This window comes from Anolis carolinensis, chromosome 2 (assembly GCF_035594765.1).
Source record: "Anolis carolinensis isolate JA03-04 chromosome 2, rAnoCar3.1.pri, whole genome shotgun sequence".
Taxonomy (NCBI): Eukaryota; Metazoa; Chordata; class Lepidosauria; order Squamata; family Dactyloidae; genus Anolis; species Anolis carolinensis.
This window is the reverse complement of record NC_085842.1, coordinates 201,811,635-201,838,824: the sequence shown is the minus strand read 5'-3', so window position 1 is coordinate 201,838,824 and position 27,190 is coordinate 201,811,635. Positions and strand designations below refer to the sequence as shown.

At 43.3% G+C, this 27,190-nt stretch overlaps 1 protein-coding gene across 1 annotated transcript; it reads right to left on the bottom strand.

The window, feature by feature from the left end:
- Window positions 1-887: 887 nt before the first annotated feature.
- On the bottom strand, window positions 888-7,103 carry tmem271 (transmembrane protein 271). Its single transcript, XM_062971538.1, has one exon. It carries the CDS (start codon window positions 6,693-6,695, stop codon window positions 5,589-5,591), a length of 1,107 nt encoding a protein of 368 aa, XP_062827608.1. The 5' UTR covers window positions 6,696-7,103; the 3' UTR covers window positions 888-5,588.
- Window positions 7,104-27,190: the final 20,087 nt, after the last annotated feature.

The window sequence follows — 27,190 nt, the reverse complement described above, 5'->3', positions numbered from 1 at the left end:
GTTGGCAAAGGAAACCAAGAAGCCGAAGTATATCTTGCCCATATATATTGATAATTAGCACACAGGAGAAAAATCCAGGCTAATACTCTTATCCCTGACATTTAGTTTAAAACCTGCAGAGGGATTTTTAAAAATCAGCACCTAATTTTGTGATCCCCACTCATAACACGAAGCAGCCTAGTTCAGAAACAGTTCTGCCCATATAATGAGTGATCCTATATACTCATGTATAGATTTAGACATTTTAGTTTAAAAAAATCAGCCCCAAAAATCTGGGTTGACTTATCAATGGGTGAAAAGAAGTACTGGACTTTAATTTTTATCCAAAAAGAAAGGAAGAGGAACCACCCCTTTCTCTGAGTAAAGTGGTGAAAGGCAAGTACTTAGTGCAGTGGTTCTCAACCTGGAGTCCCCAGATGTTTTTGGCCTTCAACTCCTGGAAATCCTTACAGCTGGTAAACTAGCTGGGATTTTTGGGAGTTGTAGGCCAAAAACATCTGGGAACCCCAGGTTACGAACTACTGACTTAGTGCATCCCATGAGAATGTAAAAGAAACACTTACCCCCATTATTTTCTATCATGGTATCGCTTCTGGCCTTTTTAAATTCCTGGGTGAAAAAATTGGGACAGTCAAGGATGGCTAACCCCCTGAAGTGGCATTGGTGCTTTCCCTTTCCATTGAATGGTCCTTGACTTATCCATGGGTCGTATTAAAATCCATAATTTTGGCCCCAAACCTGCCCACAACTTATACATGTGGTTGACTTATACATGAGTATAAATTATATTTGTCTAGACGATTACTTCATTCTACTTGAGTATGCCAATATGAATAGCTTGTTGACCATGCCCATTTGTTGGTACTGAGTAAGAAGGATATGGAATAAACTTTTAAAAAGTAACCAGGTTGTTTTATTCAGATAATGAAATAGGTATTTCAAAACTCATAGGCATCAATTTAGCCTAGAAAACACTTGGCCATATATACATCCTAGTAGTGCGTTTGGATAAGCACTGTAGATAGAGGGCACATTTCATGGAGGACTTCTCTTCTGACAGCCCAGTGAACTAGATGGAAGATGTGCAAAGATACAAACCATCCTTTTCCACAACTCCCACGCCTCTCAATCTTGGAGGCTGCCCTTTTATACTAGTGGTTCCCAACCTTTTCTGACCTGGGACCACTTTGACCAGGGACCACTCTTCAACATCAGCATCAAAAGGGTTACAAATCAATTTTTGGTCAACTTTAGATTCGGTCTGGTTATTTGGGGTGCTGATTTGGATAGACCACAGCTCTAGTTTCTGATACAGAACATATATCGTCCAATAGTCACCATCTGCTTGCCCACAGAAAACCATATTTAATAATCTGGAGCTGATGTGGTCTATCCGATGCAATATTCTGAATCAGCACCTCAAACAACCCCAAGAACAGGCCTAAAAACGAAGATACCAAGAAAAATTTTTTGGGGGGGTTGGGCTGTGTTATTATCCATAGTAGTAACAGTGAGGCTCTGGACCATATTTTAGTTCTTACGGACCACTGGTGGTCCAAGGACTACAGGTTGGGAATCACTGTTTTAGACCAAAGAATGACATATAGGACCCTCAGAAACAGAGAATTCATAACAGTTTGAGAGAGAGAGAAGAGAGAGAGGAGAGGAAGAAGAGGAGAAACGTGATCTACTTTAAACTAGGTCTTGTGTACTGCTTAAGCATTGTGCTTGCTCTCTGCAAAGGAGAGAATGCTACTTTTGAATAAGAATAGAAGCTCTAGTTTTCTAAAAATCTGAAGCTACTTAGTAAACTGGATGAATTGCCTCTGACCAAGTTCTAAAGATTAAATATTTTGATAAGTTTTGAAAGATATAGTTTTAAATGTTCTAAGGCATTTTGCATTTTATGTTATACAAACGGAGCAAGTCAAAAACAACTTCCAATAACAAAGTAGTGTACAGAGGCTTTCACCGCTGTTGGGTTGATCTCTTCTGGTAGTTGTTGTTTTCAACAAGGCCGCACTTTTGCTTTGTTCAGCTCCTTAATTAAAAATAACTTTCTGTACATCTCTCCCCACTCCCCAAAAGGACAAAACTGTTTTCCTGTAATGCTGCCTCTTCTATTGATGATGCTCGCATTCCACAGCAGGCTCTGAGATGAATTATTATTAAAAATTATTTATATAGCGCCTTCAGAGTACATGGTATTTTACAAAGAAATATAAGCAAAATGAGACATCCCAGCTCTGATAATGAAGAGGTTGAGTTTTAAATAGAATTCAACACATTAGTTGGCATAATAGGTGGATAATATGAGCTGAAATACCCCTCTTTTCCTCCTTTTATGTAATTCTAAATTAAATCTTACCCTTTTATGCCAGTATTCCAAAGTGATTTCTTTTAATTACCTTCCTTGTGCTATCTGATTCTCTAACATTCTCTAGCCGACTTAAACCTAAAGCACATTTGATACAGGAGATCTACAATCGGATCTCCCAACGTTTCTTTCATTTACTTTAAAATAGGCACAGAAGGCTCTGAATTTGATCAGATCAATGGTACAGTGTGCTTTACGCTTTTGCTTCATATAGTCTGATAAATCTATACTGCTCTGAATTCTGTTTTCAGCCTTGCAAAGAGAAATACAGCATTCCCTAATGGGGCGAGAAGACAAAAAGGGGGGTGGGGAGAGTGGAAATATTTAAATCAGGGAAATGTCACCAAGAAAAACAATAAGCAGGAAATACACCCACACTATTTTTCCAGTGTGTTTTTTTTATCCCAGCATTATTATTCTTAACAAATTTGGAGTTTCTTGCACCTGTTTAAGAGGCTTGTAAAAAAGGAAATAATGGGAAACCTCTTCATTGGGACCAGATGATGGGTCTCCCATATCACATATGGCTTGACCATAAATAAAGCATTTTTTTGTGTATGTGTCAGGTGTGACTTGAGAAACTGCAAGTCACTTCTGGTGTAAGAGAATTGGCAGTCTGCAAGGACGTTGCCCAGGGGACACTCGGATGTTTTACCATCTTGTTGGAGGTAAACCCGCTCCTTGGATTAGAACTGCCGACCTTTTGGTCAACAGTCCTGCTGGCACAAGGGTTTAACCCATTGCACCACTGGGGGCTCCAGCATTTTTGATAACATGGTTTAAATATATAGGTGAAAAAGATTAACCACTCCAATATAAGGTATTTTTGTTCATTATTATTAATTTTAATCTCAACTTGTTGAGTTTTCTTAGTTTGAAAGAGCATTTCTTTTGGAAAATGTACTTTGAAGGAATCTTTAACAACTCCACTGAAAATTGTGATCATCAGTTAAGGCTGTTTAAAGCATATATAATATATTTTATATATTTATTTATATATATTTATGTATTTATATTTAAATTAAAAAAACTTAATATTCAAGCTTCTCAGATTAATTTGTAACACTGAAATGAAAATACTTACAAGAATAACTGGCTGTACTTGTACAAAAGAGGGTTCAACTGCTCTGAAACAAAAAAATTAAAAATAAATATAAGCCCTGCTTTGCTTTAAAAACACGGAACCTGTTTACAAAAAAGGAATGTATGAGACATTTGGACTTTCCTTCAGCTCCAGGTAGCGTTTTCTATTTCCGGAAAAGGAACTGATTGGTTAATTTTACGTTGCAATGACTTTACCAAACATTTTCACTACAGACTTCTTGAAAGCTTTTACAGTAAGAAATTATCAACCCAAAAAAAAGCAGGCACATTAGTGTACAAAAATGTTGTCGTTGATTTCCCCCTCCCCGCCGCCCCTCCTTTTGAAAAGTGCAGGTTTATCATCGTGTGCATCTTACAAGGATGGTTTCAACTCTTCCTACATCTTAAAAACCTTTAATGTAACATCTCTGGAATTCTGTAAACAAAAGAGGTTGTGTCTGCAACTGCTCTCAAGTCTCTCTTTGCGGTTAGAAATAGATTGGCTGGAGAGAGAGAAAGGAAACCCTTACATCTTGTTGTCGCTGCTGTTCAAATCTGGCCGATACAGTTTTGCTTCTTTAAAGCTGAGACTAGGTTGCTGTGAGTTTTCCAGGCTGTATGGCCATGTTTCAGAAGCATTCTCTCCTGGTGTTTTGCCCACATCTATGGCAGGTATCCTCAGAGGTTGAGAGGTCTGTTGGAAACTAGGCAAATTGGGTTAATATATCTGTGGAATGTCCGGGATAGGAAAAAGAACTCTTGTCTGTTTGAGGCAGGTCTGAATGTTGCACTTGGCCACCTTGATTACCATTTAATGGCCTTGCAGCTTCAAAGCCTGCCTGTTTGCTGCCTGGGGGGAATCTTTTGTTGACATGTGGACAATTTCAACAGAAAGGAGGAAACCATGAAAATGAACAAAATCTGGCTACCAGTAATAAAAAAAATCTCTAAAATCAGGACAGCAAATAAAGAACAACACTACAAAAGCAGGGGAATTTCAGACAAGAATCTATCAGGGCCAGCTAACACCTCCTAACAAAGGATTTTCCCAGGCAGCAACCAACATTCACACTTGCTTCAAACAGACAAGAGTTCTTTCTCCCACCCCAGACATTTCACAGATATATAAACCTCCCTTGAATAGTTTCCAACAGACCTCACAACCTCTGAGGATGCCTGCCAAACATGTGGGTGAAATGTCAGAAGAGAATGCTTCAGGAACATAGTCATACAGCCCAGAAACCTCACAGCAACCCAGTTATTCCAGCCATGAAAGCCTTCAACAACATAAAGCTGAGATTATCATGAAGATTCAATTGAGGGAGAAAGAGGAGCGGGAGCCAGACTGCCAAAACAAAAACCAAAAAAAATCCAAGCCAGATGGGAGAGAACACAGCCCTGAAATATTCGCTCAACACTTGTGATGCTGGAGATACAAGATTCCAAACCAGACCTTCCAAGTCCAATGCCAAGCCTCCTAAACCCTGAAATATTCCCCATTCGCTCAACATTGGACATGTTTTTTTTTCTCCGTGTCAGGAGCGGCTTGAGAAACTGCAAGTCGCTTCTGGTGTGAAAGAATTGACTGTCTGCAAGGATGTTGCTCAGGGGACACCCAGATGTTTGATGTTTTACCATCCTGTGGGAGGCTTCTCTCATGTCCCAGCATGGGGAGCTAGAGCTGACAGACGGGTGCTCACCCCACTCCCTGGGTGATGTTGGAGATGCCAGATTCCAAACCTGACCCTCCAAGTCCCTAAACTGAAATATTTCCCATTCGCTCAGCACTGGTGACATTGGGAGATGTGAGGTTTCCAGCCAGACCTTCCAAATCTGATCCCAAATTTCCATCCCTTTTCTGGGGGAAGCTGAAAGGGTGACTCGGTAGGGAGAGAAGGCCACGCTTGAGTGAGTGGCGCATGGAGAAGAGGAGCCTCGGGACGTCAACAGGTGGCCAAAAGGCGAGCAACTTTTCCCAAGTTCTTTCAAAGTGGGCCTGCTTTGGAAAAGAGCAACCAGGCCACAGCGGCGTGGAGCCAGGTCCTTAATCGCTGGCAGATCCAAGGGCCTGTTGTCCTCCTCCTCTGCGTCTCTGTCCTGGACTCTCTGTCAGAAGTGGAAGGCCCTACTAGACCCTGTGTGTTGTTGAGCTTTCCCGCGGGTAGATCTCCTCGTAGGCTGGGGGCTGCTCGTGCGGCAGCGGGGGGCAGTAGGGGTAGGAAGTGTCCATCTCCGGGTCCATAGGCGAGTAGCCCGGCAGCTCGACGGAGGGGTGTCCCCCGCAGTGCACCTCCACGCCGGCCTCGTCGAAGACGTGGAAGACGCCCACGTTGATGTAGGAGACGGCTTGGAAGGGGCACGGCACCCCTGGGGAGATGTCTGGGTCCTCGCTGGAGAAGATGGAGCCCTGGAGGCCCCCTCCTCCTCTTGCTGCTTCTCCCCTTCTCCTCCTCCTCCGTCTCCTCCTCCTCCTGGCGAAGTGGGAGGCCTCTCGCCTCCTCTGCTGCCTCCTCCTCGCCCCTCTCTGCTGGGCCGCCTTGTAGTTCTTCACCAGGAGCAGGTTGAGCAGGCCGAGGAGGCACTCCAGGGCGTTGAAGATGGTGGAGATGACCAAGCCGCGCTGGTAGTCGCGCAGTTTCTGGCAGCGCAGCGCCGCCAAGGAAGAGGAGGCAGAAGAGGGTCGGTTGGATCCCCCTACTCCTCCTGCTGCTGCTGCACCTCCTCCAGCCGCCTGCAGGAGGCAGTAGTGCGAGTACTTCTTCTCCACGAGAGAGACGGTGTCGCCGTCGATGACGGCCCCGGCGAAGGCGCTGAGGACGCCCAGCATGAAGACGAGCACCCCGAGGAGGAGGAAGTTCTGCCGCCCGCCGGGGGAGACTTTGGGCGGGGAGGGCGCCGGGAGCGGCTGGGGCTCGTCGCCGTCCCTGCCGTGGCTGCTGATGGGCACCGCCGCCACCGCGTTGCCTCCTTCGGCTCGAGGGGAAGGCGCCTCCGCGTCCGCCGCCTCGTCGGCGCCCCGGCAGCAGAAGAGCGCGGCCCCGAGGAGCGTGAGGCCGGCGGCTAAGAGCAGCCCCGAGTAGAAGGCGCCGGCGGCGGAGCCGAGGCGGAAGGGCTCCCCTTTGAGCTCCGTGCCCAGCGAGAAGCACTTGAGGCCCACGGCGGCGGCGCTGAGGGCGCAGGCGAGGAGGAGGCAGCTGGAGAGCGCGGCGCAGGCTCCCCGGGCGCCCCACTTCATCCTCCGCCGCCGCCGCCCGCACCTCTCCCACGCCTCCTCCTCCGCCGCCGCCGCCGCCTCCTCCTCCCCGCCGCCGCCTCCTTCCTCGCCGCCGCCTCGTCCTCATCCTCCCGTGTCTTCCTCCGAGCCGGCTGCCGCGCGTTGTGGGGACATGGCGCCAAGGGAAGCCGGGGAAGAGCGCGCCCAAGGCTGGTGATGCCGCTGCGAGGAGGCTCCGTCGCCACTGCTGCTGCCCCTGCTTCCTCCTCCTCCTTCGCTCCTCCCTGCGCCCCTCCCCGCCCCTTTCGCCCGCTCCCTCTCTCTCTCGGAGAAGCTGCCTCAGTCTGCTCCCCTCTCCTGCTGGGAGTCGATGAATTATGGATGGCAGCGAGAGTTCGAGGCGGAGCGGGGGCAACGCCAAGGAAGGCAGGCAGGGAGGGAGGGGCACACCTCTCTCTCTCTCTCTCTCTCTCCCTCTCCCTCTCCCTCCCCCCCCTCGCGGGAGGGAGGGAGGGAGGGAGGGAGTGGGAGGAGCAGGTGGACCTCAACCTTTTGGCGCCTTTTTACCTCAGCCGGGTTTCATGTGTTGTCCAAGGCGTTCGTGGCCGGAATCGTCGAGTTTGACGCCACTTTGACCACCAAGGCTCCATGCTATGGAATCGTGGGAGTTGTAATTTGCCTAGGCCTTTGGTTTTCCTTCCCCAGAGTGCTTGTGCCTCACCAAAGGAAAACTCCTTCATTCAGTGACAGTTCTTCTTCTTCAAGTTGCTCCTGACACAAAAAAAAGTGACAGTTCAAGTGGGGTCATGCACTCTGAGGCCCCTTCCACACAGCTGAATAAAACCCCACATTATCCGCTTTGAACTGGAATATATGGCAATGTAAACAGATAACCCAGTTCAAAGCAGATATTGTGGAATTTTCTGCCTTGGTACTCTGGGTTATATGACTGTGGAAGGACCCTAAGTAAAATTTCATGTGTTGTGAAGGCTTTCATGGCTGGAATCACTGAGTTGCTGCAAGTTTGATGCCACTTTGACAACCACGGCTCCATGCTATGGAAGATAGAAGATGCATTCTAATGCCCCTTCCAAACAACTGAATAAAATCTCACATCTTCTTTGAACAGGAATATATGGCAGTGTGGACTCAGATATCCCACAGCAAAGCAGATATAGTGTGATTTTCTGCCTTGATATTCTGGGTTATATGGCCGTGTGGAAGGGCCCTCAGATAACCTAGTTCAAAGCAGATATTGTGGGATTTTCTGCCTTGATATTCTGGGTTATATGGCTGCGTGGAAGGGCCCTCAGATAACCTAGGTCAAAGCAGATATTGTGGAATTTTCTGCCTTGATATTCTGGGTTATATGCCTGTGTGGAAGGGCCCTCAGATAACCTAGGTCAAAGCAGATATTGTGGAATTTTCTGCCTTGATATTCTGGGTTATATGGCCATGAGAAGGGCCCTGAGTAAAACTCGTACAATTCCATCGCATTGAACAATGACAGTTCCAGTGGGGTCAAGCTGTACTGATTCTACAGTGTAGAAAATGCACTCTAAGGCCCCTTCCAAACAGCTAAATAAAATCCCACATTATCTACTTTGAACTGGAATATATGGCAGTGTGGACTCAGATAGCCCAGGTCAAAGTAGATATTGTGGAATTTTCTGCCTTGATATTTTGGGTTATATCGCTGTGTGGAAGGGCCCTGAGAAAAACTATGAATTCCTGGGAGTTGTAATTTGACAAGGCCTTTAGCTTTCTTCCCTGAGAGTGCTTGCGTCTCATCAAGGAAAACTCCTACGATTCCATCATCGCATTGGACAATGACAGTTCAAGTGGGGTAAAGCTGCATTGATTCTATAGTATAGCACAGGCATGGGCACACTTGGGTCCTCCATGTGTTTTGGACTTCAACTCCCACAATTCCTAACAGCCGATCATTTAAGTCATTTAAATGGCTTCTCTGTGTAGTCTGACATCAGCTGTAGCAGAGCACTTGATGAACCAACCTGGACACAACATATTATTTGAGAGCACAGAAATGTTGGACCACTCTAACAACCACCATTTCAGACGGCACAGAGAAGCCATTGACATCCACAAGCATGTGGACAATTTCAACAGAAAGGAGAAAACCACGAAAATGAACAAAATCTGGTTACCAGTATCAAAAAACTCTAAAATCAGGACAGTAAATAAAGAACAGCACTCTGAAAACGGGGGAATTCCAGACAGGAAACAATCAGGGCCAGCTAACACCTTATTTATTTATTTATTTATTTATTTACAGCATTTATATTCCACCCTTCTCACCCCGAAGGGGACTCGGTGCGGATCACATTACACATATAGGCAAACATTCAATGCCTTTTAACATAGAACAAAGACAGACAAACATAGGCTCCGAGCGGGCCTCGAACTCATGACCTCCTGGTCAGAGTGATTCATTGCAGTGATTCATTGCAGCTGCTCTCCAGCCTGCGCCACAGCCCGAGCCCAACAAAGGATTCCCCCAGGCAGGAAGCAGTCAGGCGTTGAAGTTGGATTGCTAATCAAGGTGGCCAATTGCTACATTAACACTTGCCTCCAACAGACTAGAGTTTTTTCTCCCACCCAGGACTTTCCACAGATATATAAACCCCACTTGCCTAGTCTCAAACAGACCTCACAACCTCTGAGGATGCCTGCCATAGATGTGGGCAAAACGTCAGGAGAGAATGCTTCTGGAACATGGCCATACAGCCATGTTCCACACACAACAACCCTTCGCCCATTCCTCAGAACGAGCTCTTCTTGCCTTCCCCAGTGGGGAAACGTTCTCATTTTCCAGTGTGGAAAGAAGGGGGAAACAGTGATGAAAATACCATATCTTAAAAGCTTTCGGGGAAGGAGGCTGAGAGAAGCAGCCTCACTTCTCTTTTTCTCCCTTACTTTTCTCTCTCTTCTCGTCTCTCCCCATTTCCTCACTGTACCCCAATTCTGAGGTGAATCATTTTCGATCCTCAGTCGGAGCCTTTCGCGCCCAAAAGGAGGCGCCAAAAGCACCTCTAGCCTGAGGGTGTCTCTTTCCCTCCAGTCTAGTTATATCGCCCTGTAAAAGCTGGGAAATATGAGATTTTCATTCCTTAACCGCGTGAATCGTTATTTCCCTGACACCCCCCCCCCCTCCTTAGTTCGTCGCCTTTCCCCTCGTGGGCTCGGATGCCGCTTTTAAGAGGGTTTTCTTTCCCCCCTGGAAAGAGAGGTTATTTTGATCTACGCAGATGTCATTTTAGCTTTGGAGGATATTGGAGGATATTGTACAAGGAAGAGGAGGCTTTTGGAGTATCTGGCGAGGGAGGGAAGCAATGGGGGAGCCAGGAAGGGCTGCATCTCTGTGTCCCACCAGAGCTGCAAGAGTAGGCATCCCATCTGAAACCCTGCGGCCACCTCCTGCAGGATTCTGGGGCTTGTAGTTTAAAGAAAGGGTCTTTAAAATGCTCAGCCATACGGTCTTAAACTCCAAGCCCCAGAATCCTGAAGGAGGCAGCCACAGGTTTCAGATGGGATGCAGACTCGTTGCCTGTTCTTTCAGTTCTGGTGGGATAATGCAAGCTGAATGCGGGTTTATTATAGAGACAGCCCTTTCTCATTTCCCACCCACCCCTTTCCCTCTTTGATTGACAGGCTCCCTTATTGGTACTGAGCCATGGGATGAATCCATTCCTAACACAAAGTAAAACACAATGGGATCTGTTTAGGTGGGCCAGCTCTACCTATGACCTCCAACAAAGTTCAATGTGTTGTCGAAGATTTTCATGGCCGGAATCACTGGGTTGCTGTAATTTTTCCGGGCTGTATGGCCATGTTCCAGAAGCATTCTCTTCTGACGTTTTGCCCACATCTATGGCAGGCATCCGCAGAGGTTGAGAGGTCTATTGGAAACTAGGGAAATGGCCAGGGTGGGAGAAAAGAACCCTTATCTGTTGGAGGCAAGTGGGTCTTGGAGTCTGGTGAAGCACCAACAAACATCCTTGGGCAGAGAAGACTTTGTCCAGCTACAGTTACCATGGTTCCATAGCATTGAGCAATGGCAGCTAAAGTGGTGTCACACCACATTCATTCTACAGTGTAGATGTACCCAAGTCAATGTTTTGTCTTGGTTTTCAAGACCGGAATCACTGGGGTGTTGTGTGATTTCCAGGCTGTATGGCCGTATTCTAGCAGCATTTTCTCCTGACTTTCCCCTGCATCTGTGGCTGTCATCTTCAGAGGATCCTCTTAAGGTGCCAGCCACAGATGCAGGAGAAATGTCAAGAGAAAATGCTGCTAACTTTGGTGCTGAATTTATCCCCAAGGCCCTAACTCTGAAAGAAACTGAAGCAAGGCTTCCTTGTAGGTCTCTCATTTATGTGTATATGCCTTCACGTCTCCTACTGACCTATGGCCACCCCGTGGATTTCATAGGGTTCTCACAAACAAGAAATACTCAGCATAGATCTACATTGCTATATAATCCATATTATCAAAGCAAATAATCCAGATTATATGCTTTGAACTGTATTATATGATTCTACACTGCCGTATAATCCAGTTCAAAGCAGATAATCTGGATTTTATATTACAATACAATAGGGGTGGTTTTGTCAGATGCTTCATGGCCTTATATCGAAGGGGAAAATGGTGACATAACAACAACAACAAAAGCAAAAGCAAAATCTACACATCTTGCCAGTGGGGAAGTGAACCCATCCTGCGTTTTAGCTGCTATTTGGTAGACAGGCTTCAGCACTTTGGACAGCGCCTCCAACACGCTCAAATTGACGGTACATCAGTAGCCGCTCCACAAACGGCGCTCTCCGACCTTTTTGAAGCCCAGAGAACCAGGGCCAGTGGTTGGGGTTTTGGAAGTTGCAGTCCAACGCCCACGGACCCACACTGGGAACCACAGATTGCTTTTCTCAGACAACTTCCATTGCTTTTCGCTTCCCAGTCATAGTGGTCACATCCCAACCTCTCCAAATAACTAAATTTAGGAAGGCGAGTTATCCAAAATCTATCTAAATGGCCATAAATACTCCAAAAGCATCAGTTCTGATCTTGGTAGCTAAGCAGGGTCAGCCCTAGTTAGCACTTGGATGAGGGGTCGCCAACTCATATTGGGTGCTCTGGAATATATTTCAGAGGAAGGAACTGGCAGAAAAATCTCTTAAGGATGCTTTCCCCTTTTGGCTACAGGGAAACCGACTCTCTCAGAATCCCCCAGGCAGCCTGAAAAGGATGATTCTGGGGTTGCAAAGTAACTTTTCAAAGTAACTTTTCCAGGTCGCGATTCTCGGTGCTCTTTCTTGGGAGGAAGCCCCACTGATTACCTGGAGGGGTTCCTGGGAGGCAGGACTCTTTTAAAGGAGCATGCTCTACACTGCAATGCAGCTTGACGCCACTTTTACTACCATGGTTCCATGCCTATGGAATTCTGGCAATTGTAATTTGGCAAGGCCTTTAGCTTTCCTGCCCGAGAGTGCTTGTCCTCACCAAACGAAAACTCCTAGGATTCCATCGCATTGAATAATGACAATTCAAGTGGGGTCAAGCTGCACTGAGTCTACAGTACAAAAGATGCACTCTAAGTGAACCTGCATGTCTTCTCAAAGGCTTTCATGGCCGGAATCACTGGGTTGCTGTGAATTTTCCAGGCTGTATGACCATGTTCCAGAAGCATTCTCTTCTGACGTTTTGCCCACATCTATGGTGGGCATCCTCAGAGTTTGTGAGATCTCTTGGAAACTAGGCAAGTGGGGTTTATATATCTGTGCAAGGTCCAGGTTGGGAGGAAAAACTCTTGTCTGTCAGAGGCAAGTGTGAATGTTGCAGTTAACCACCTTGATTAGCATTGAAAGGCCTTGCAGCTTCAAAGCCTGGCTGATTCCTGCCTGGAGGGAATCCTTTGTTGGCCAGTGTTAACTGGCCCTGATTGTTTCAAGTCTGGAATTCCCCTGTTTTCTGGGTATTGTACTTTATTTACTGTCCTGATTTTAGAGTTTTTTTAATGCATTGAAATCCACAAGCATGTGGACAATTTCAACAGAAAGAAGAAAGCATGAAAATGAACAAAATCTGGCTACCAGTATTTTTTTAAAAAAACAACAACCCTAAAATCAGGACAGCAAATAAAGAACAACACTCAGAAGGCAGAGGAAAAAACAATCAGGGCCAGCCAACACCTCCCAACAAAGGATTCCCCAGACAGGAAGCAGCCAGGCTTTGAAGCAGCAAGGCCATTAAATGCTAATCAAGGTGGCCAATTGCAACATTCACATTTGCCTTAGGCAGACAAGAGTTCATTCTTCCACCCTGGTCATTATTCCATGGATATATAAACCCCACTTGTTTAGTTTCCAACAGATCTCACAATCTCTGAGGATGCCTGCCATAAATGTGGTTGAAACGTCAGGAGAAAATACTTCTGGAACATGGCCATACAATTTGGAAAACTCACAGCAACCCAGTAAACCTGCATGAGTTGTCCTCGATGGCCCAAGGGTTGATTTCTCCTCCTCCTCTCTTCCCGAAGCCCTTAAGAGAACTCGGACAGCCTTCCCCTTTCTGTTTAATTGTGATCGTCGCGCTCTATCTCAATGGGGAGGGCTGCCTAGACGCAGTTGTCTACCAGCGCCTCCTAGCGGCCATACCTGTTGTCACACCTTGAGCTGGATCCAAGCAGGAAGGCAACCCTGTGAGCCAGGGGACAGATTGGCGTGACATCTCCTTGGTTACGGGGGGCGTGAGAGGTCTCAGCCAGTCAAACGCCGTGGAAAGATTGCGCGGGGGGGGGGGGGGGGTTCCCATTCGAAAGCAAGACTCAGAGAGAAAGGGGAGAGGGATTGACGCTTCATTGAGAGGAGCGCCCCCTCCCTTTGCTTTTCCTTTAAAGCGAGAAGGTCTGCCTTCATATCTTGTCTGTCTCTGGAAGCTAAGCAGGGTCAGCCCTGGATAGTACTTGGATGAGAGACCGCCATGAATAGCAGGTACATTTCTGAGTATCCCTTGCCTAAGAAAACCCTTCATGAGTTCAGTCGACGTGGACTAGAAGGCAGGCGCACCCAGCTTGGCTCTGTCAATCACTTATTGGCTCTGTCATTTATACACACCCTCTGGCAGTCGCTGTCCATTAATTTATGGCAACCAAGACTAGAAAAGTGACATGACTCTTTGCTGACAGGCAGCCTAGAGCAGGTTTGGCTGCTCTGGGTCTCCTTCTAGATTTTTTTTCCCTCTGGGCTCTTTTGCTCCTTCTGCAGTGGGAAGAGATCAGCTCAACCCCTCCAACAAATCCTTTATCTTTCCTGTGATAAAAAGGCAAGCTGTTTTGTTGGAAAACAGCCTCTCACTATTTGTTTATATAGATATTTGCTAATCTGTATTCTATGTGTATGTTGATTTGCCAATTTGACTGTAGCTCTTTGGTGTGGGAGGAGCTATAGACATGTGATTGTACTGAGCATATTCAGGCACAGGACTCCATTTCATTGTTCAGTGTATGTGTTTGGTCTTCAATGAAAGCAGATTGCTGTTTGGACTTCAGTGTTAGCAGTATGTGTCTCAGTGGAGGTGGATGCATGTATGCTTATGGACTTCAGTGAGTGCAATTATAATTAAAGACTATGGACTGTTGATTAAGAATGATACCATGTACTCAACACAGAGAAAAGCTACATCCTGTCCATAACGGAACTTTAATAAAAATGTGCATGTATGGTGAATTAATACAAGATGTTTGTGAGTAAACAAGGTATGTGTATTTGTCAAAGAAGACTTTGGGTTTTTTTTTTTATCTCTGAGTGCATATTTTAAACTAAGAGGTTTCAAGGGAGTATATATGTTTTGGGCAATTACAATTACAACTGCAACTTCAAAGAAACAACCATCCTCTGCTAACCAAATATATTTTTGTACTGGCATGTCTTTGTCCTTGGCAGTCCAAAGTCATGGTTCTTCAATTTAACAGCTGAGTAACATGTTCGCCATTACATTAATGCTTGTGAATATCACCTGTTCAAAGAGTTGACATCTGACAAAGTCAAGCTTTTCTTGACTAGTGGTTTTCAATAGGTGGTCTCACATGTTCATGGGGATTCACATTTGCCAAATGGATGTGACATCATTTTTCCTTTTCAGTAAGGTTATGATTGCCATTTATTTCCAAAAGATTGTTGCCCCAGAGAGTGGGTGCAGCAATTCTCAAAATATTTTGATACCAAACAATTACTCAGTGTGCCAAAGACTTTAATATATGCTTTCCACTCCCAGGAGGCAGGCAGAAGGAGGAATATTCCCCTTGGAAGAGAGAAAGAGAGAGCCCCCTGCACCAGGGCTTCAGGGCTGTTCGTTGAAAGATCTGATGCCTGTCTGCCTTCGACATTTGAAAAGTAACCTGAAACGGATGTGAAAGCTGAACACAGATCTGGTTCATTCCAAGATCGAGCCATTCCTCTAAACTCAAGCTATCGAGACACGGCCACCCTGAGGCTGAATGTCATGTCTGCTGGGATTCAAATTGCAACCAGACATTTCCTCTGAACCCTGGGGTCTCCCCCTCTTCCTGACCTACAAAAATAAAACAACCTGGGCTTGAATGTTGGAACAGCTGGGAGGTAGATGTGCTTAGAGCAAAACATTGGTCTTTGATCATGGGAAGGTATGATCATTTCTAACTACCCCCCTCCTCCTGTACTAGATCTTGCAGGCAATGCTCCCCAGTCATGATCTGCAATTATGTGGAACAAACATGACTTAAAAACATGAAAGCAGGGCTTTCCTTTAATCAGCCCGACTCCTCCTTGGATGTCTTACTCTAAGCTACACCAACATTCAGAGCCCCTCTCTGTGCAAACACTATGCTTTCACATTCCCTCTGCTTCTTTAGCAAACAGGTAGAATACATACTGTTATATATACCTAATTGCATCTGTGGGATTTTTTGGCACTGCAATAAAGTCAGAAGTCTGCAATTGCAAGAGAGGAATAGTCTAGGCCAGATCTTCTTCAACTTTTTCCATCCATGACCCCTTTTTACCTGAGAAATGTTACGTGTTGCTGTGAGTTTTCCAGGCTGCATGGCTATGTGCCAGAAGCATTCTCTCCTGACATTTTATCCACATCTATGGCAGGCATCCTCAGAGGTTGTTGAGGTCTGTTGGAGACTAGGCAAGTGAGGGTTATATATCTGTGGAAGGTCCAGGGTAGAAGAACTTTTATCTTCTGGAGGCAAGTATGAATATTTCAATTAATCACTTTGATTAGCATTGAAAAGCCGTACAGTTTCTAAGCCTGGCTGATTCCTTCCTGGGGGAATCCTTTGTTGGGAGGTATTAGCTGGCCCTGATTGTTTCATGACTGGAATTCCCCTGTTTTTAGAGTGTTGTTCATATTTACCGTCCTGATTTTAGAGTTTTTTAAATACTGGTAGCCAGATTTTGTTCATTTTCATTTCATAACCTACATATATATAACGGCGCTCCATGCAGTCATGCCGGCCACATGACCTTGAAGGTGTGCGGGTTAGAAATAGAGATGAGCACCATCCCCCCAGAGTCGGACTCGACTAGACTTCATGTTAAGGGGAAACCTTTACCATTTATATATATAGGATATAAATATAGAGATATAAATAGGTATAAAAATCAAGCATTTAGATAATAAATCCGTCTTTGCAATACTTGCTAAACAGGCTGATTACACAATGTAACACAATTTTTGTTCCTGGGTTATGAATATCATTTCCTAATTGGTTCTATCACAAAAAACTTTATTAAACTGCAAAAATTTGTTGCGGGGCATCCTTTAGCACATTTTGCTATAGTTTTTCAATGAATATCTCATCCAGTCTCAACAAATTCAACATAGTTTGTGGTAGCCACAAACATGTAGTTTCTTAAGTATAATAATGACATTCAAAGTAAGTACTGCACAATTAAACAGAAAATAACACTTTCAAACAAGGAACAGAATTTTTTTTCAAATTTTGTGTAAAAGGGTGGTTGGGGCGATGCAACCACCAAAGACGCAGGGAGATGTTTACTTTTACTTTAAAGGGTAGTGTAACTTGGCTTAGAATGTATGTAACAGAGGCTTGGATGTTGAAAAACAGTAACAAGTTTATTGAGGTACATAAGCTTAGTGGTTTCAGTGTTACTTCTCACTTAGAGGTACTCTTCTTCAACAGTTACAATGATAACATGTGATGAAACAACTCTCAAAAGGATTATTTCTTCCCTTGAGCAGTTTAAACTTTTTTCCTTCCAACCGATGTTCTTAATTTAACTGATCACTACAGATCCAACCGGGATTTCTTTCCCTTTATTACTCAGATTCCACTGCTAACTCAAATAAGTCACTTAACCTATTTAAACCGACTCAAACTAGAGATCTGAACTTCCCTGGTTCTCACTACCTTAGAACCAGTCTTCCCTGTGATTTTCTGATCACAGACTGTAGAACCAGCCTTCCCTATGGTTCCCTGACCACAGACTGAACTCTTTTTTCAAATTCTGCTCTCTTTTACCAAATGACAGTTGGCTCCACCTACCTTTCTATGGCAACCTGCCTCAAGATGCTGAGCTGGCTACCATCCCCCACACACTGATAACTCTAATACTTACCCATTCCAAACATATACCTATAATTAAACATAACACTGTAAGCCAAAATTTACACTTCACCACAGTGGTGTTCAGAAACCTTTTCCTGCTGCCAATTTTTGATGACCCTATCATTGAGCTAAAGGGACCCCATTTGGGGTTGGGACTCACAGTTTAAGCAGCAGTACTCTGGGCCACAGATCTTTCCTCGAGGCAACTGTTTTTCTGAGTGGTTACGTATGTACCATGGTAGGCATTGCTTGATAAAGTCACTAGTATTTGGGGCAGCTCACTTATAGTGGTTTGAGTGCTGGACTATGACTTTGGAGACCAGGGTCAACAACAATTTGGGCTACTCTGATTTCTTCTCCTTATGAAAAGACAAGAATGCTGGATGAAATGGAAGGCAATAAGTAGAGGGAAGATGGCATTATGGATAGATGACAACTTAATTAAAGAAACCAAAGACCTGAATTTGCATGTCCTGAGAGGGGTTGTTGATGACCAGGTTCCAGAGAATTCTTTCTTCCATAGGATCATCAAAACTCAAGGTTGATTTGATGGCAAATAAGAACAAAAACAATCTTCTCTATCTATTACGATTATATAAAAGAACAACTATGATATATGAGCATCCTCTTTTATTACAGCAGCTAATCACACAACTCTAAAAGTTTACAAGCAGCTTATGAAGATGGCATGTAGCACATGTTTGTCTATACTGTTCTGGAACTTAGAATTACAAATGCAACTCATGACAAATAGCTGCAGTATGGAACAATGCAAGCAAGGCAGCAGGCATGCCATCTTCCAGAACAGCTATTTCAACTTCCCACTTCAATTTTCACCACTTGCAGTCTCTAGCACCCATGAATAACTCTCCTAACTAGAGAGTTACCCACTATTTTGGAAAATCTCAGTAGTGGCCTAAACTGCCTTGTGGCTCTAGCTAAATTATAATTTGGGGATGGTGGGGGTGGTGTCTATCTTAAGTACATTCAGCATAGTGAACAGACATGACAAAGCCTTCTCACTGTAGTTTCACAAACCACTATCCTTATTCAACCATACTCCAAATGGGTAATAATTGTAGAAGGATAAATGTAGAAAGAGAGACAGTGTGATATAGTGGTTTGAGTGTTGGATTACACCTCTGGAGACCAGGGTTTTGATCCTGCTTGGTCATGGAAATGCATTGGGTGATTTTGGATGAGTTGCACTCTCTCAGCCTCATAGATAAGCAAAGACAATCCCCCCCAAACCCCATCTCAACAAGTCCTGACAAGAAAGTCATATGATAGGTTTGCTTTAGGGTTGAAAATGACATGAAGCTTGTTTCAAGCAAAATGCCATGCCTTTGGGGATGATTTTCTGACACTGTTGCTTCTCCTATTTTGGGAAGGGTTGAAGGATCTGGTGGGGGAGGGGATACAGAAATAGGATTGGAGTGCCAAATACACCCCACAAGATACACCTTATCAGGCTCTGCTTTCATCTACTCCCTTAATTATCCCGTTCAATGCCTTATATGACAGTTATAATAACATTCTTTTTGTGAAGAGACATTCAGTACGCTCTTACCTAGTTCTGAATCCTAAATGCTACTTTATTGAAAAATGTTTATTGCCCTGATTTTAATTATTTGGCTTACCCAGATGACTTTAATGGCTTCAGCTTATGTCGTTTAATTGTTTTTGTGTTCACTTTGTTTTTAATTACATTTGTTAGACAATCTGCATGCCATTATTCAATGGAAAGGTGGGACAGAGATGTAATAAACACACTGCACTTATTTAATTATACAAAACAGCCATTTAAATCACTAATAAATAAATATGAAAATGACACCATGTTTTCATGAAATGAAATGTTTCCTTTTCTGATCTTGAATTTTCCACTTTTGCAACTCGTCTGTACACTCCAGGTGTTGTTTGCTGTATCATAGAACCATTTCTGAAAATCTGCTTTCATCCTTTCCTTGCAGGAGCAATCAGCACAGAGGCCTCCTGAGAAAAAGCTGTAGTCCGAATGGCAATTCTTCAGGAGATATTTTCACAGTCAATTCCAGCGGGAGGCTGCTTCTTCCTTGTCAGAGCCTTGCTGCTTGTAATCATGTTTGGGAAGATATATACACCCCCAGAGGAAAGGAGATTTGCTGATGACACTGAGGACTGCATTTTGAAAATGCATCACCAGGGAATAGAAGGGCAAGGGGGAAGCCACGGGGATCTCTTGTCAACTCTGCACACACACTCTGCAAGATTTTAACAGAACACTTCCCACCACTTTTTCAGTTTGAGAATCCCAATGAGGACCAAAATAGGCTTTGCCAAAATGTGCAAAAAAGACTGAACTCAAAAGACAATAAAGCAGTGAGGTTTAGGCAACATGCAATATTGTACGTTCATTTGATTTGTAAGCCGCTCTGAGTCCCCTTCGGGGTGAGAAGGGTGGAATATAAATGTAGTAAATAATAATAATAAATAATAATAATGCAGGCCCCAATGTAGATCCCACTACAAGCCATGGGACCACAGTGAGTAAGGCCCCATCTACACTGGCATATAACGCAGATTGAACTAGATTATAATGGTCACTGTAGACTCATATAATGTATCTTGAATTGTACTGACCTGGATTATACAAATCTACACTGCCATATAATCCAGTTCAATGCAGATAATCTGCATTCTGAAATGGCATTATATGGCAGTGTAGAGGGGGCCTATATTCTGTCTATCCATGGCAGGGCAAGCCCAAAATATCTGTAACGTGATACAACATTTAAGTCAAGAGGCATCAAATGCAAAATCATCCACATGATTGTGGCACTTGAGGCAGCAAATCACCCAAGAGCGTCTCCTGATCCCTGACAATAAAAAAAAAATAGCGTGCATATGTGTCTGCCTTCAAGTCACCTGTGGTCTTATAGCAACCCCATGCATTTCATAGGGTTTTCCTAGTCAGGGGATATTCAAAGGCGGCTTTGCCAGTACCTTCCTCTGAAATAGAATCTACATCACTTGGTATTCATTAGTGGTCTCCCACTGAAGTACTAACTTGTGCCAATCCTGCTCAGCATCCAAGCTCAGCTGGGATCTGGTGCTGTTAGGGTATTTGGGGCATATAAAACAAATTAAATAACACACACATGGTCGGTTGTTTCCTTCTCTTCCATTATACCCCAAGCCTGCTGTCTGAGACAGATGCCTTACTCTACATAGTGGGAGGGCTAACCCCCATTCATGGAGTGTGATAGTGAGGCCAAAAGTACCTTTAGTACGAGGTCATTTTCAGATGTTCTAAGATTGGAATAAAAAGAACAGTGAGCAGAAATAAGTGACATCCTCCCAACAAAGAAGCATTAAAGCATGACTGGCATTTCTGCTCTAGGGCAGATTACTTCTTACATGTAAGGCCAGACCTCCTGGTTCCCAGTGTAAGCAAGCTGTGGCAGTAGATACCCACAACATACCTGTAGTTATATAACAGTGGGAAGAATAGTTAAAACGAACAAGCTATTTTTCATGGAAGTTTTATTTCCATGACTGGTCTTTCTGCTGTGGAACTCCACAGGAACATTAGCTGTTGCATGCCTTCAAGTCACTTCCAATGTATGTGAATCCTAAAGTGAACTTATAACAAGGTTTTCTTGGCAAGAGTTGGTCAGAAGTTCAAACCACTACCTCTGAATTGAATAGTATCATCTAGCAATAGCTCTCCAGCTTTCCAGTGTTTCAGCTAGTACTCTTCCCTGGATCTACGTTCCTCATGACTGATGCTGGAATTTTTTGCATTCAAAACATGTTTTTCTATTGGGCATGATTCTTCCTTTCTAAAAATGATCAAGGGTCTTGAGAACCAACTGTATGAGGAGTGACTGAAAGAGCTGGACATATTTAGCCTGCAGAAGAAAAGGCTGAGAGGAGACATGATGAGGGCCATGTATAAAGATGTGAGGGGAAGTCATAGGGAGGTGGGAGTAGGCTTGTTTTCTGCTGCCCTGGAGACCGGGATGCAGAACAATGGCTTCAAACTACAGGAAAAGATTCCACCTGAACATTAGGAAGAATTTCCTAATTATATATTGTTGAAGGCTTTCATGGCCGGAATCGCTGGGTTGCTGTGAGTCAGGCTGTATGGCCATGGTCCAGAAGCATTCTCTCCTGACGTTTCACCCACATCTATGGCAGGCATCCTCAGAAATTGTGAAGTATTGGAAACTAGGCAAGTGGGGTTTATATATCTGTGTAAGATCCAAGGTGGGAGAAAGAACTCTTGTCTGTTGGAGGCAGGTGTGGATGTTGCAATTCATCACCTTGATTAGCATTTCATGGCCCCGTGGCCTCAAGGCTTGGCTTTTCCCTGTTTGGGAGAATCCTTTGTTTGGAGGTGTTAGCTGTCCCTGATTATTTCATGTCTGGAATTTCTCTGTTTTCAGAGTGTTGTTCATTATTTACTGTTCTGATTTTAGAGGGTTTTTTAAATACTGGTAGTCAGATTATGTTCATTTTCATGGTTTTCTTCTTTCATGTTGAAATTGTTCTCATGCTTGTAGATTTCAATGGCTTCTCTGTGTACTGTAATCTGACATGGTGGTTGTCAGAATGGTCCAACATTTTTGTGTTCTCAAATAATATGCTGTGTCCAGGTTGGTTCATCAAGTGCTTTGCTACAGATGATGTCAGACTACACAGAGAAGCCATTTAAATGACTTAATTTGGATGCATGACATCCGTTTTCCTTTGTTGTTGTTTAAAGAAGAAAATACATTTTGCAATTGTTCGATTTGTTTAATGTAATGCTTTTCAGGGTTACTGACAAATTGAAGCATCTGTACTTTCATTTTAATAATGCAAGTGGAATATAAATGTCAATTCACCCGAGAACAAGAATCATTTTTGTTAGAATAATCTCAATAACACATTTCAAGAAAATGAATGCCTTTGATGGATAAAAGCAGCTTCCCTTTGGTCAGTGATGGTAAGTTTGACATGGTGGGTAAACAAATAAAAAGAAGAAAAGCTATAAACCTGTGTAATGCAATGTACCACTGAGATTTCCCATTCATTTTCTTTTTTTTTTGTTTCTTGTTGATTGCCTAAATGAGCTCTCCAGGAACTGCTGTATGGCATTGCCGTTCTGATTTATTTATTCAGATAATCTTCAGAGTGCTTTTCTTTTTTAAAAAATAAATAAAAAACAAACAAAAAACAACAACATTTTGGATCTGTCAAATCAAAGCCTATGCTTATCCCGCCCCCCTAACCCAACTTTTGAAATGAGAGGATGCCATTCATCATGCAATATGATCACAAAACCAAAAATTGGCAACAACGACTGCAATTCTAAGCCCTTGCCAAGATTTGACATTGGATTGTGTATTCACCTGCAAAATCCCTCACTTGTTCATTTCATCTGCAACATAAAGGACGGGAGTAATTATACTTGCAACTTATTGTTTTCAAAGCCTATCTGGATTGAGTTTCCAAGTGAACTTTAAAAAAAAACTTCAACAGAACTAAACCGAAGTCAGCTTCTGGTTTTCTTCCTTCTTAAATAAAGGCTTCTCCTAGGCCTAAGATAGTTGGGAAGGGGTGGTGGGAATCCAAAATGTAGCAATTTCAAACTTTATCCAGGTGAACAGGTGAAATAAGGTAGAAAGCTCCTGTTCCTTTAACAGTTATGTCGAAGAGCCCCCGATGGTGCAGTGGGTTAAACCCCTGAGATGCTGAACTTGCAGACCGAAAGGTTGGTAGTTCAAATCCAGGGAGTGGAATGAGCTCCTGCTGTTAGCCCCAGCTTCTGCCAACCTAGCAATTCGAAAGCATGCAAATGTGAGTAGATCAATAGGTACCACTCCGGTGGGAAAGTAATGGCACTCCATGTAGTCATGCCAGCCAAATGATCTTGGAGGCAGATATCTAGGGACAATGCCGGCTCCTCAGCTTAGAAATGGGGATGAGCACCAACCCCCAGAGTCGGACACAACTAGATTTAATGTCAGGGGAAAACCTTTACCTCAAAGAGAACATTTCAGCAGGGTGGCCTGCCATAGAAATAACAATGTTGAAATTTTCTTCTACATGATTATTAAATGGACAGGAGCCCTCCCCCATATTTCATGTAGCAACTCTACCATCAACTATTTGGGAGTAGATTTGCCACATGAAATATGTGAGAGGGTACTATTTGGAGTATTTATCATGTCAGAAGCGAACTGAGGGTGTAGTTGCAATGTATTTAAAAACACAAAGTTAAAAACTTGGCATTATACTAAATGTCCTATGACCAGTAGCCAGCTACTTGGAGTGCCTCTGGTGTGGCTATAAGAAGGTCCTCCATTGTGCATGTTGCAGGGCTCAGGTTGCATTGTAGTAGGTGATCTGTGGTTTGCTTTTTTCCACACTTGCATGTAGTGGGCTCCATTTTGTGGCCCCTTTTCTCAAGGTTGGCTCTGCATCTCGTGGTGCCAGAGTGCAGTCTGTTCAGTGCCTTCCAAGTCACCGAGTCTTCTGTGTGCCCAAGAGGGAATCCCGGTATCAGCCATGGCTTGAGGAGCCCCTGATGGCATAGTGGGTTAAACCTTTGTGCCAGAAGGACTGATGACTTGAAGATTGGGTTGCTGACCTGAAGGTTGCCATTTCGAATCCACACCAGGGAGAGCGCAGATGAGTTCTCTCTATCAGCTCCAGCTCCATGCAGGGACATGGGAGATGCCTCCCAGAAGGATGGTAAAAACATCCAAACATCTGGACGTCCCCTGGGCAACGTCCTTGCAGACGACTAATTCTCTCACACCAGAAGTGACTTGCAGTTTCTCAAGTCGCTCCTGACACAAAAAAATTGCTTGAGGTTCCAGGTTTTAACCTGCCACTTTTGGACTCTCACTTGCTGAGGTGTTCCTGCAAGTATCTCTGTAGATCTTAGAAAATATTTCTTGATTTAAGGCATTAGCATGCAGGCTGATATCCAAACAGGGGAAGGGCCGGAGATGTCACGGCCATGGTCCTTTCATTGTTGGCTGCTACTTTCCTGCAGATGTCAGATGGTGCAATACAGGCCAAACAGTATAATTTCTCCAGTGGTGTGCTATTTGGAGTCAAAACTGAGAAACAAGAAAGCATAAAAATGTGGCTGGTGGGTGACATCCCCAGCATTAAACAAGGTAAAAGCTGGTTTAATGCTGGGTGTTGACTATCTCTTTCTGCTTTGTTCTGATTAGCTGCGTCCTGGTTGTTTTCTCTCAAAAGGGACAGATGGGCAATTTAACTATCCTTGTTAGAGCTTCCTCTTTTCTACTGCAACTTTTCATTCCTAAGCTTTGAACAGGTTTCCCTCTTTTGAATTTCCCTCTTTATCTTTGATGCTAAATCTTATGAAGGGCTTTTATAATGTTAGTTCCTTGTTTTCTCTGACTCACCGCAGATTATATTTAAACACCTGTTGAACTCTTTCCTGGAGAACCCTTTACTAACTTTTTTGGATTTTTTTATCCAAACTATCTAAGACTGTTGAATTCTCAATTGGAGATAGATATAAATTATAGCTGGGAATTTAGAATGCTTATGTTTCTTAAACAGGAGGTGATACTTGACTGAGTACAGCTCAGTATTTCTTGTTCTTGTATCCCTTTTGCCACCTAATATATCCCAATTAATGAAATTTGCTTTTCTATTTCATTTGTTATGTGTTGTAGACTGGTCACATCAAACTAATTCATTTGTTATATAGGTGTATATTTAATGCACTGTGTTGTTTGTGTTAGCTGTGTCCTTATTCTTTTTCTTGAACTGCTGAAACTTTTCAGCATTTTTTTTCTGTCTTTCCAGGAAATTTCAAATTGATTTCATTTTTGTGGTCGTTCTGGTTTAAGGATACTTACAAAAGGAAAGGGCATTAAAAACCAGCTATCTCTGAGGATGCCTGCCACAGATGTGGGTGAAAAGTCAGGAGAGAATGCTTCTGGAACATGGCCATACATGGCCATGAAAGCCTTCGACAACACATTAACCCAGCTATGGTTCATTATCATATTTCTTCAATTCTATGATGCCATCGATTTTAAGATGTATATTAACTTCAACACTACCAACAGTAACACACACACACACACACACACACATATATGCACACCCTCAATTTTAAGATGCACCCCATTTTTAGAGATGTTTATATGGGGAAAGAAGTGAATCTTAGAACTGAAGAAATACAGTATGCTTGCTTGTGTCCTGATGTAAATAAATAACTATTAGAAGAATATAGCAAATGCCTGGGACAGTTACTACCAAAGTCAACAGAAGTGCAAACATAACTTTACAGATGGATATTAAGTAAACAAAAATAATGACCATAGATAATATATATAACTTTAAAGTAAACAACAAAGACATTGAAATGATTGAAGATTTTCCATCATTAATCCGAATGGAGACTGCAATCAGAAATCAGAAGATTAGAGCTGTACCTACACTGTAAAATTAATGCAGTTTGATATCATTTTAACTGTCGTTGCTGAATTCTACATGGGATTTGTAGTTTGGTGCAAAGAAAGACATTGCGAAACTACGATTTCCATGATTCCAGAGCATAGAGCCATGACAGTTACAGTGGTGTCAAACTGGATTAATTCTACAGCATAGATCAGCGATTACCAACCTTTGGGCCTTCAGGTGTTTTGGACTTCAGCTCCCATAATTCCCAACAGCTGGTTATCTGGCTTGGATTTCCGGAAACCTAAAGGTTGGGAACCACTGGTGTAGATGCACACTTGGATTTGGAATGGCAACTCTGATGAACTGGATAAGACCCCAACGGGTAAAGATATATAATTGAATTCTGAAGTTAGGATTGTCCAAAGCACTTTATAACTATATTACTGCACTTTAGATCAAATGTCCCCTCCACACCATCTCCCTCCATCAACCTGGTGGTTCATTTCATTTTATTTTGTTTTACTCATTTTATGCTTTTAATGAGTTTTTATGATTAATGTAATGTATTGTTTTTATAATGTCAATTTTAATGTGTTTTATTTATTTAATGTAATATGTCTTAATTGTTGTACTTGTTTTGTTTTCGGGCCTCTGTCCAATGTTAGCTGCCCCGAGTCCCTGTCAGGAGATGGTGGCGGGATAGAAAAATAAAGTTGCTTACTTACTATGTCATCCTATTTCCAATTTCTATCTATGGTTCTGTAATCTGGACAGTGAAGAAAGATGACTGGAAGAAAATCAACTCATTTGAACTGTGATGGTAGAGAAGAGTTCTATGGATACCATGGACTGCCAAAAAGGCAAATAACTGTGTTTGAGATCAAATCAAGTCTGAACTCTTTCCTAAAAGCCAAGGTGACAAAAATGAGGCTATTGTGCTCGACAAGTACGTGACCCAAAAAGCACTGGAAAAGTCTTAAGTTGGACAGAACATCAATCCACATGCTGCAGAAGGCAACACTTCTCAGAATTGTGCACATTCTACTAAAATATCTATAATCCTAGGCCCTTGGGAAGAGCCCGATATTCAGAGGCAAATCCCAAACACTTGGATCTAACTAATGTGCATGTTTGCTGTATTGTTATGTACATGTAATAATAATAATAATAATAATAATAATAATAACAGCAACAACAACAACAACAACAACAACAACAACAATGATGATAATAATAATAATAATAGTCTTCCTTATGGCCCAAGGTAATGAAAACCCTTATTGTCTTTTATAATTGAAGGCTTTGAATGAATGCTCATGTTTTTAAACTTCTTGATAGTATGAAAATCCCAGCAGACTTCAAGGATGCTACCATCATCACCCTTTAAAAAAAAGGGGGGGGGGGATAGAACAGACTGGGAAAATCCTCACAAGATTCTTTGCAAACCACCTTCTTA

Bases quoted from the DNA above. Each gene is read 5' to 3' on its own strand.
- tmem271 (XM_062971538.1), bottom strand. From the start codon at position 6,695: ATGAAGTGGGGCGCCCGGGGAGCCTGCGCCGCGCTCTCCAGCTGCCTC.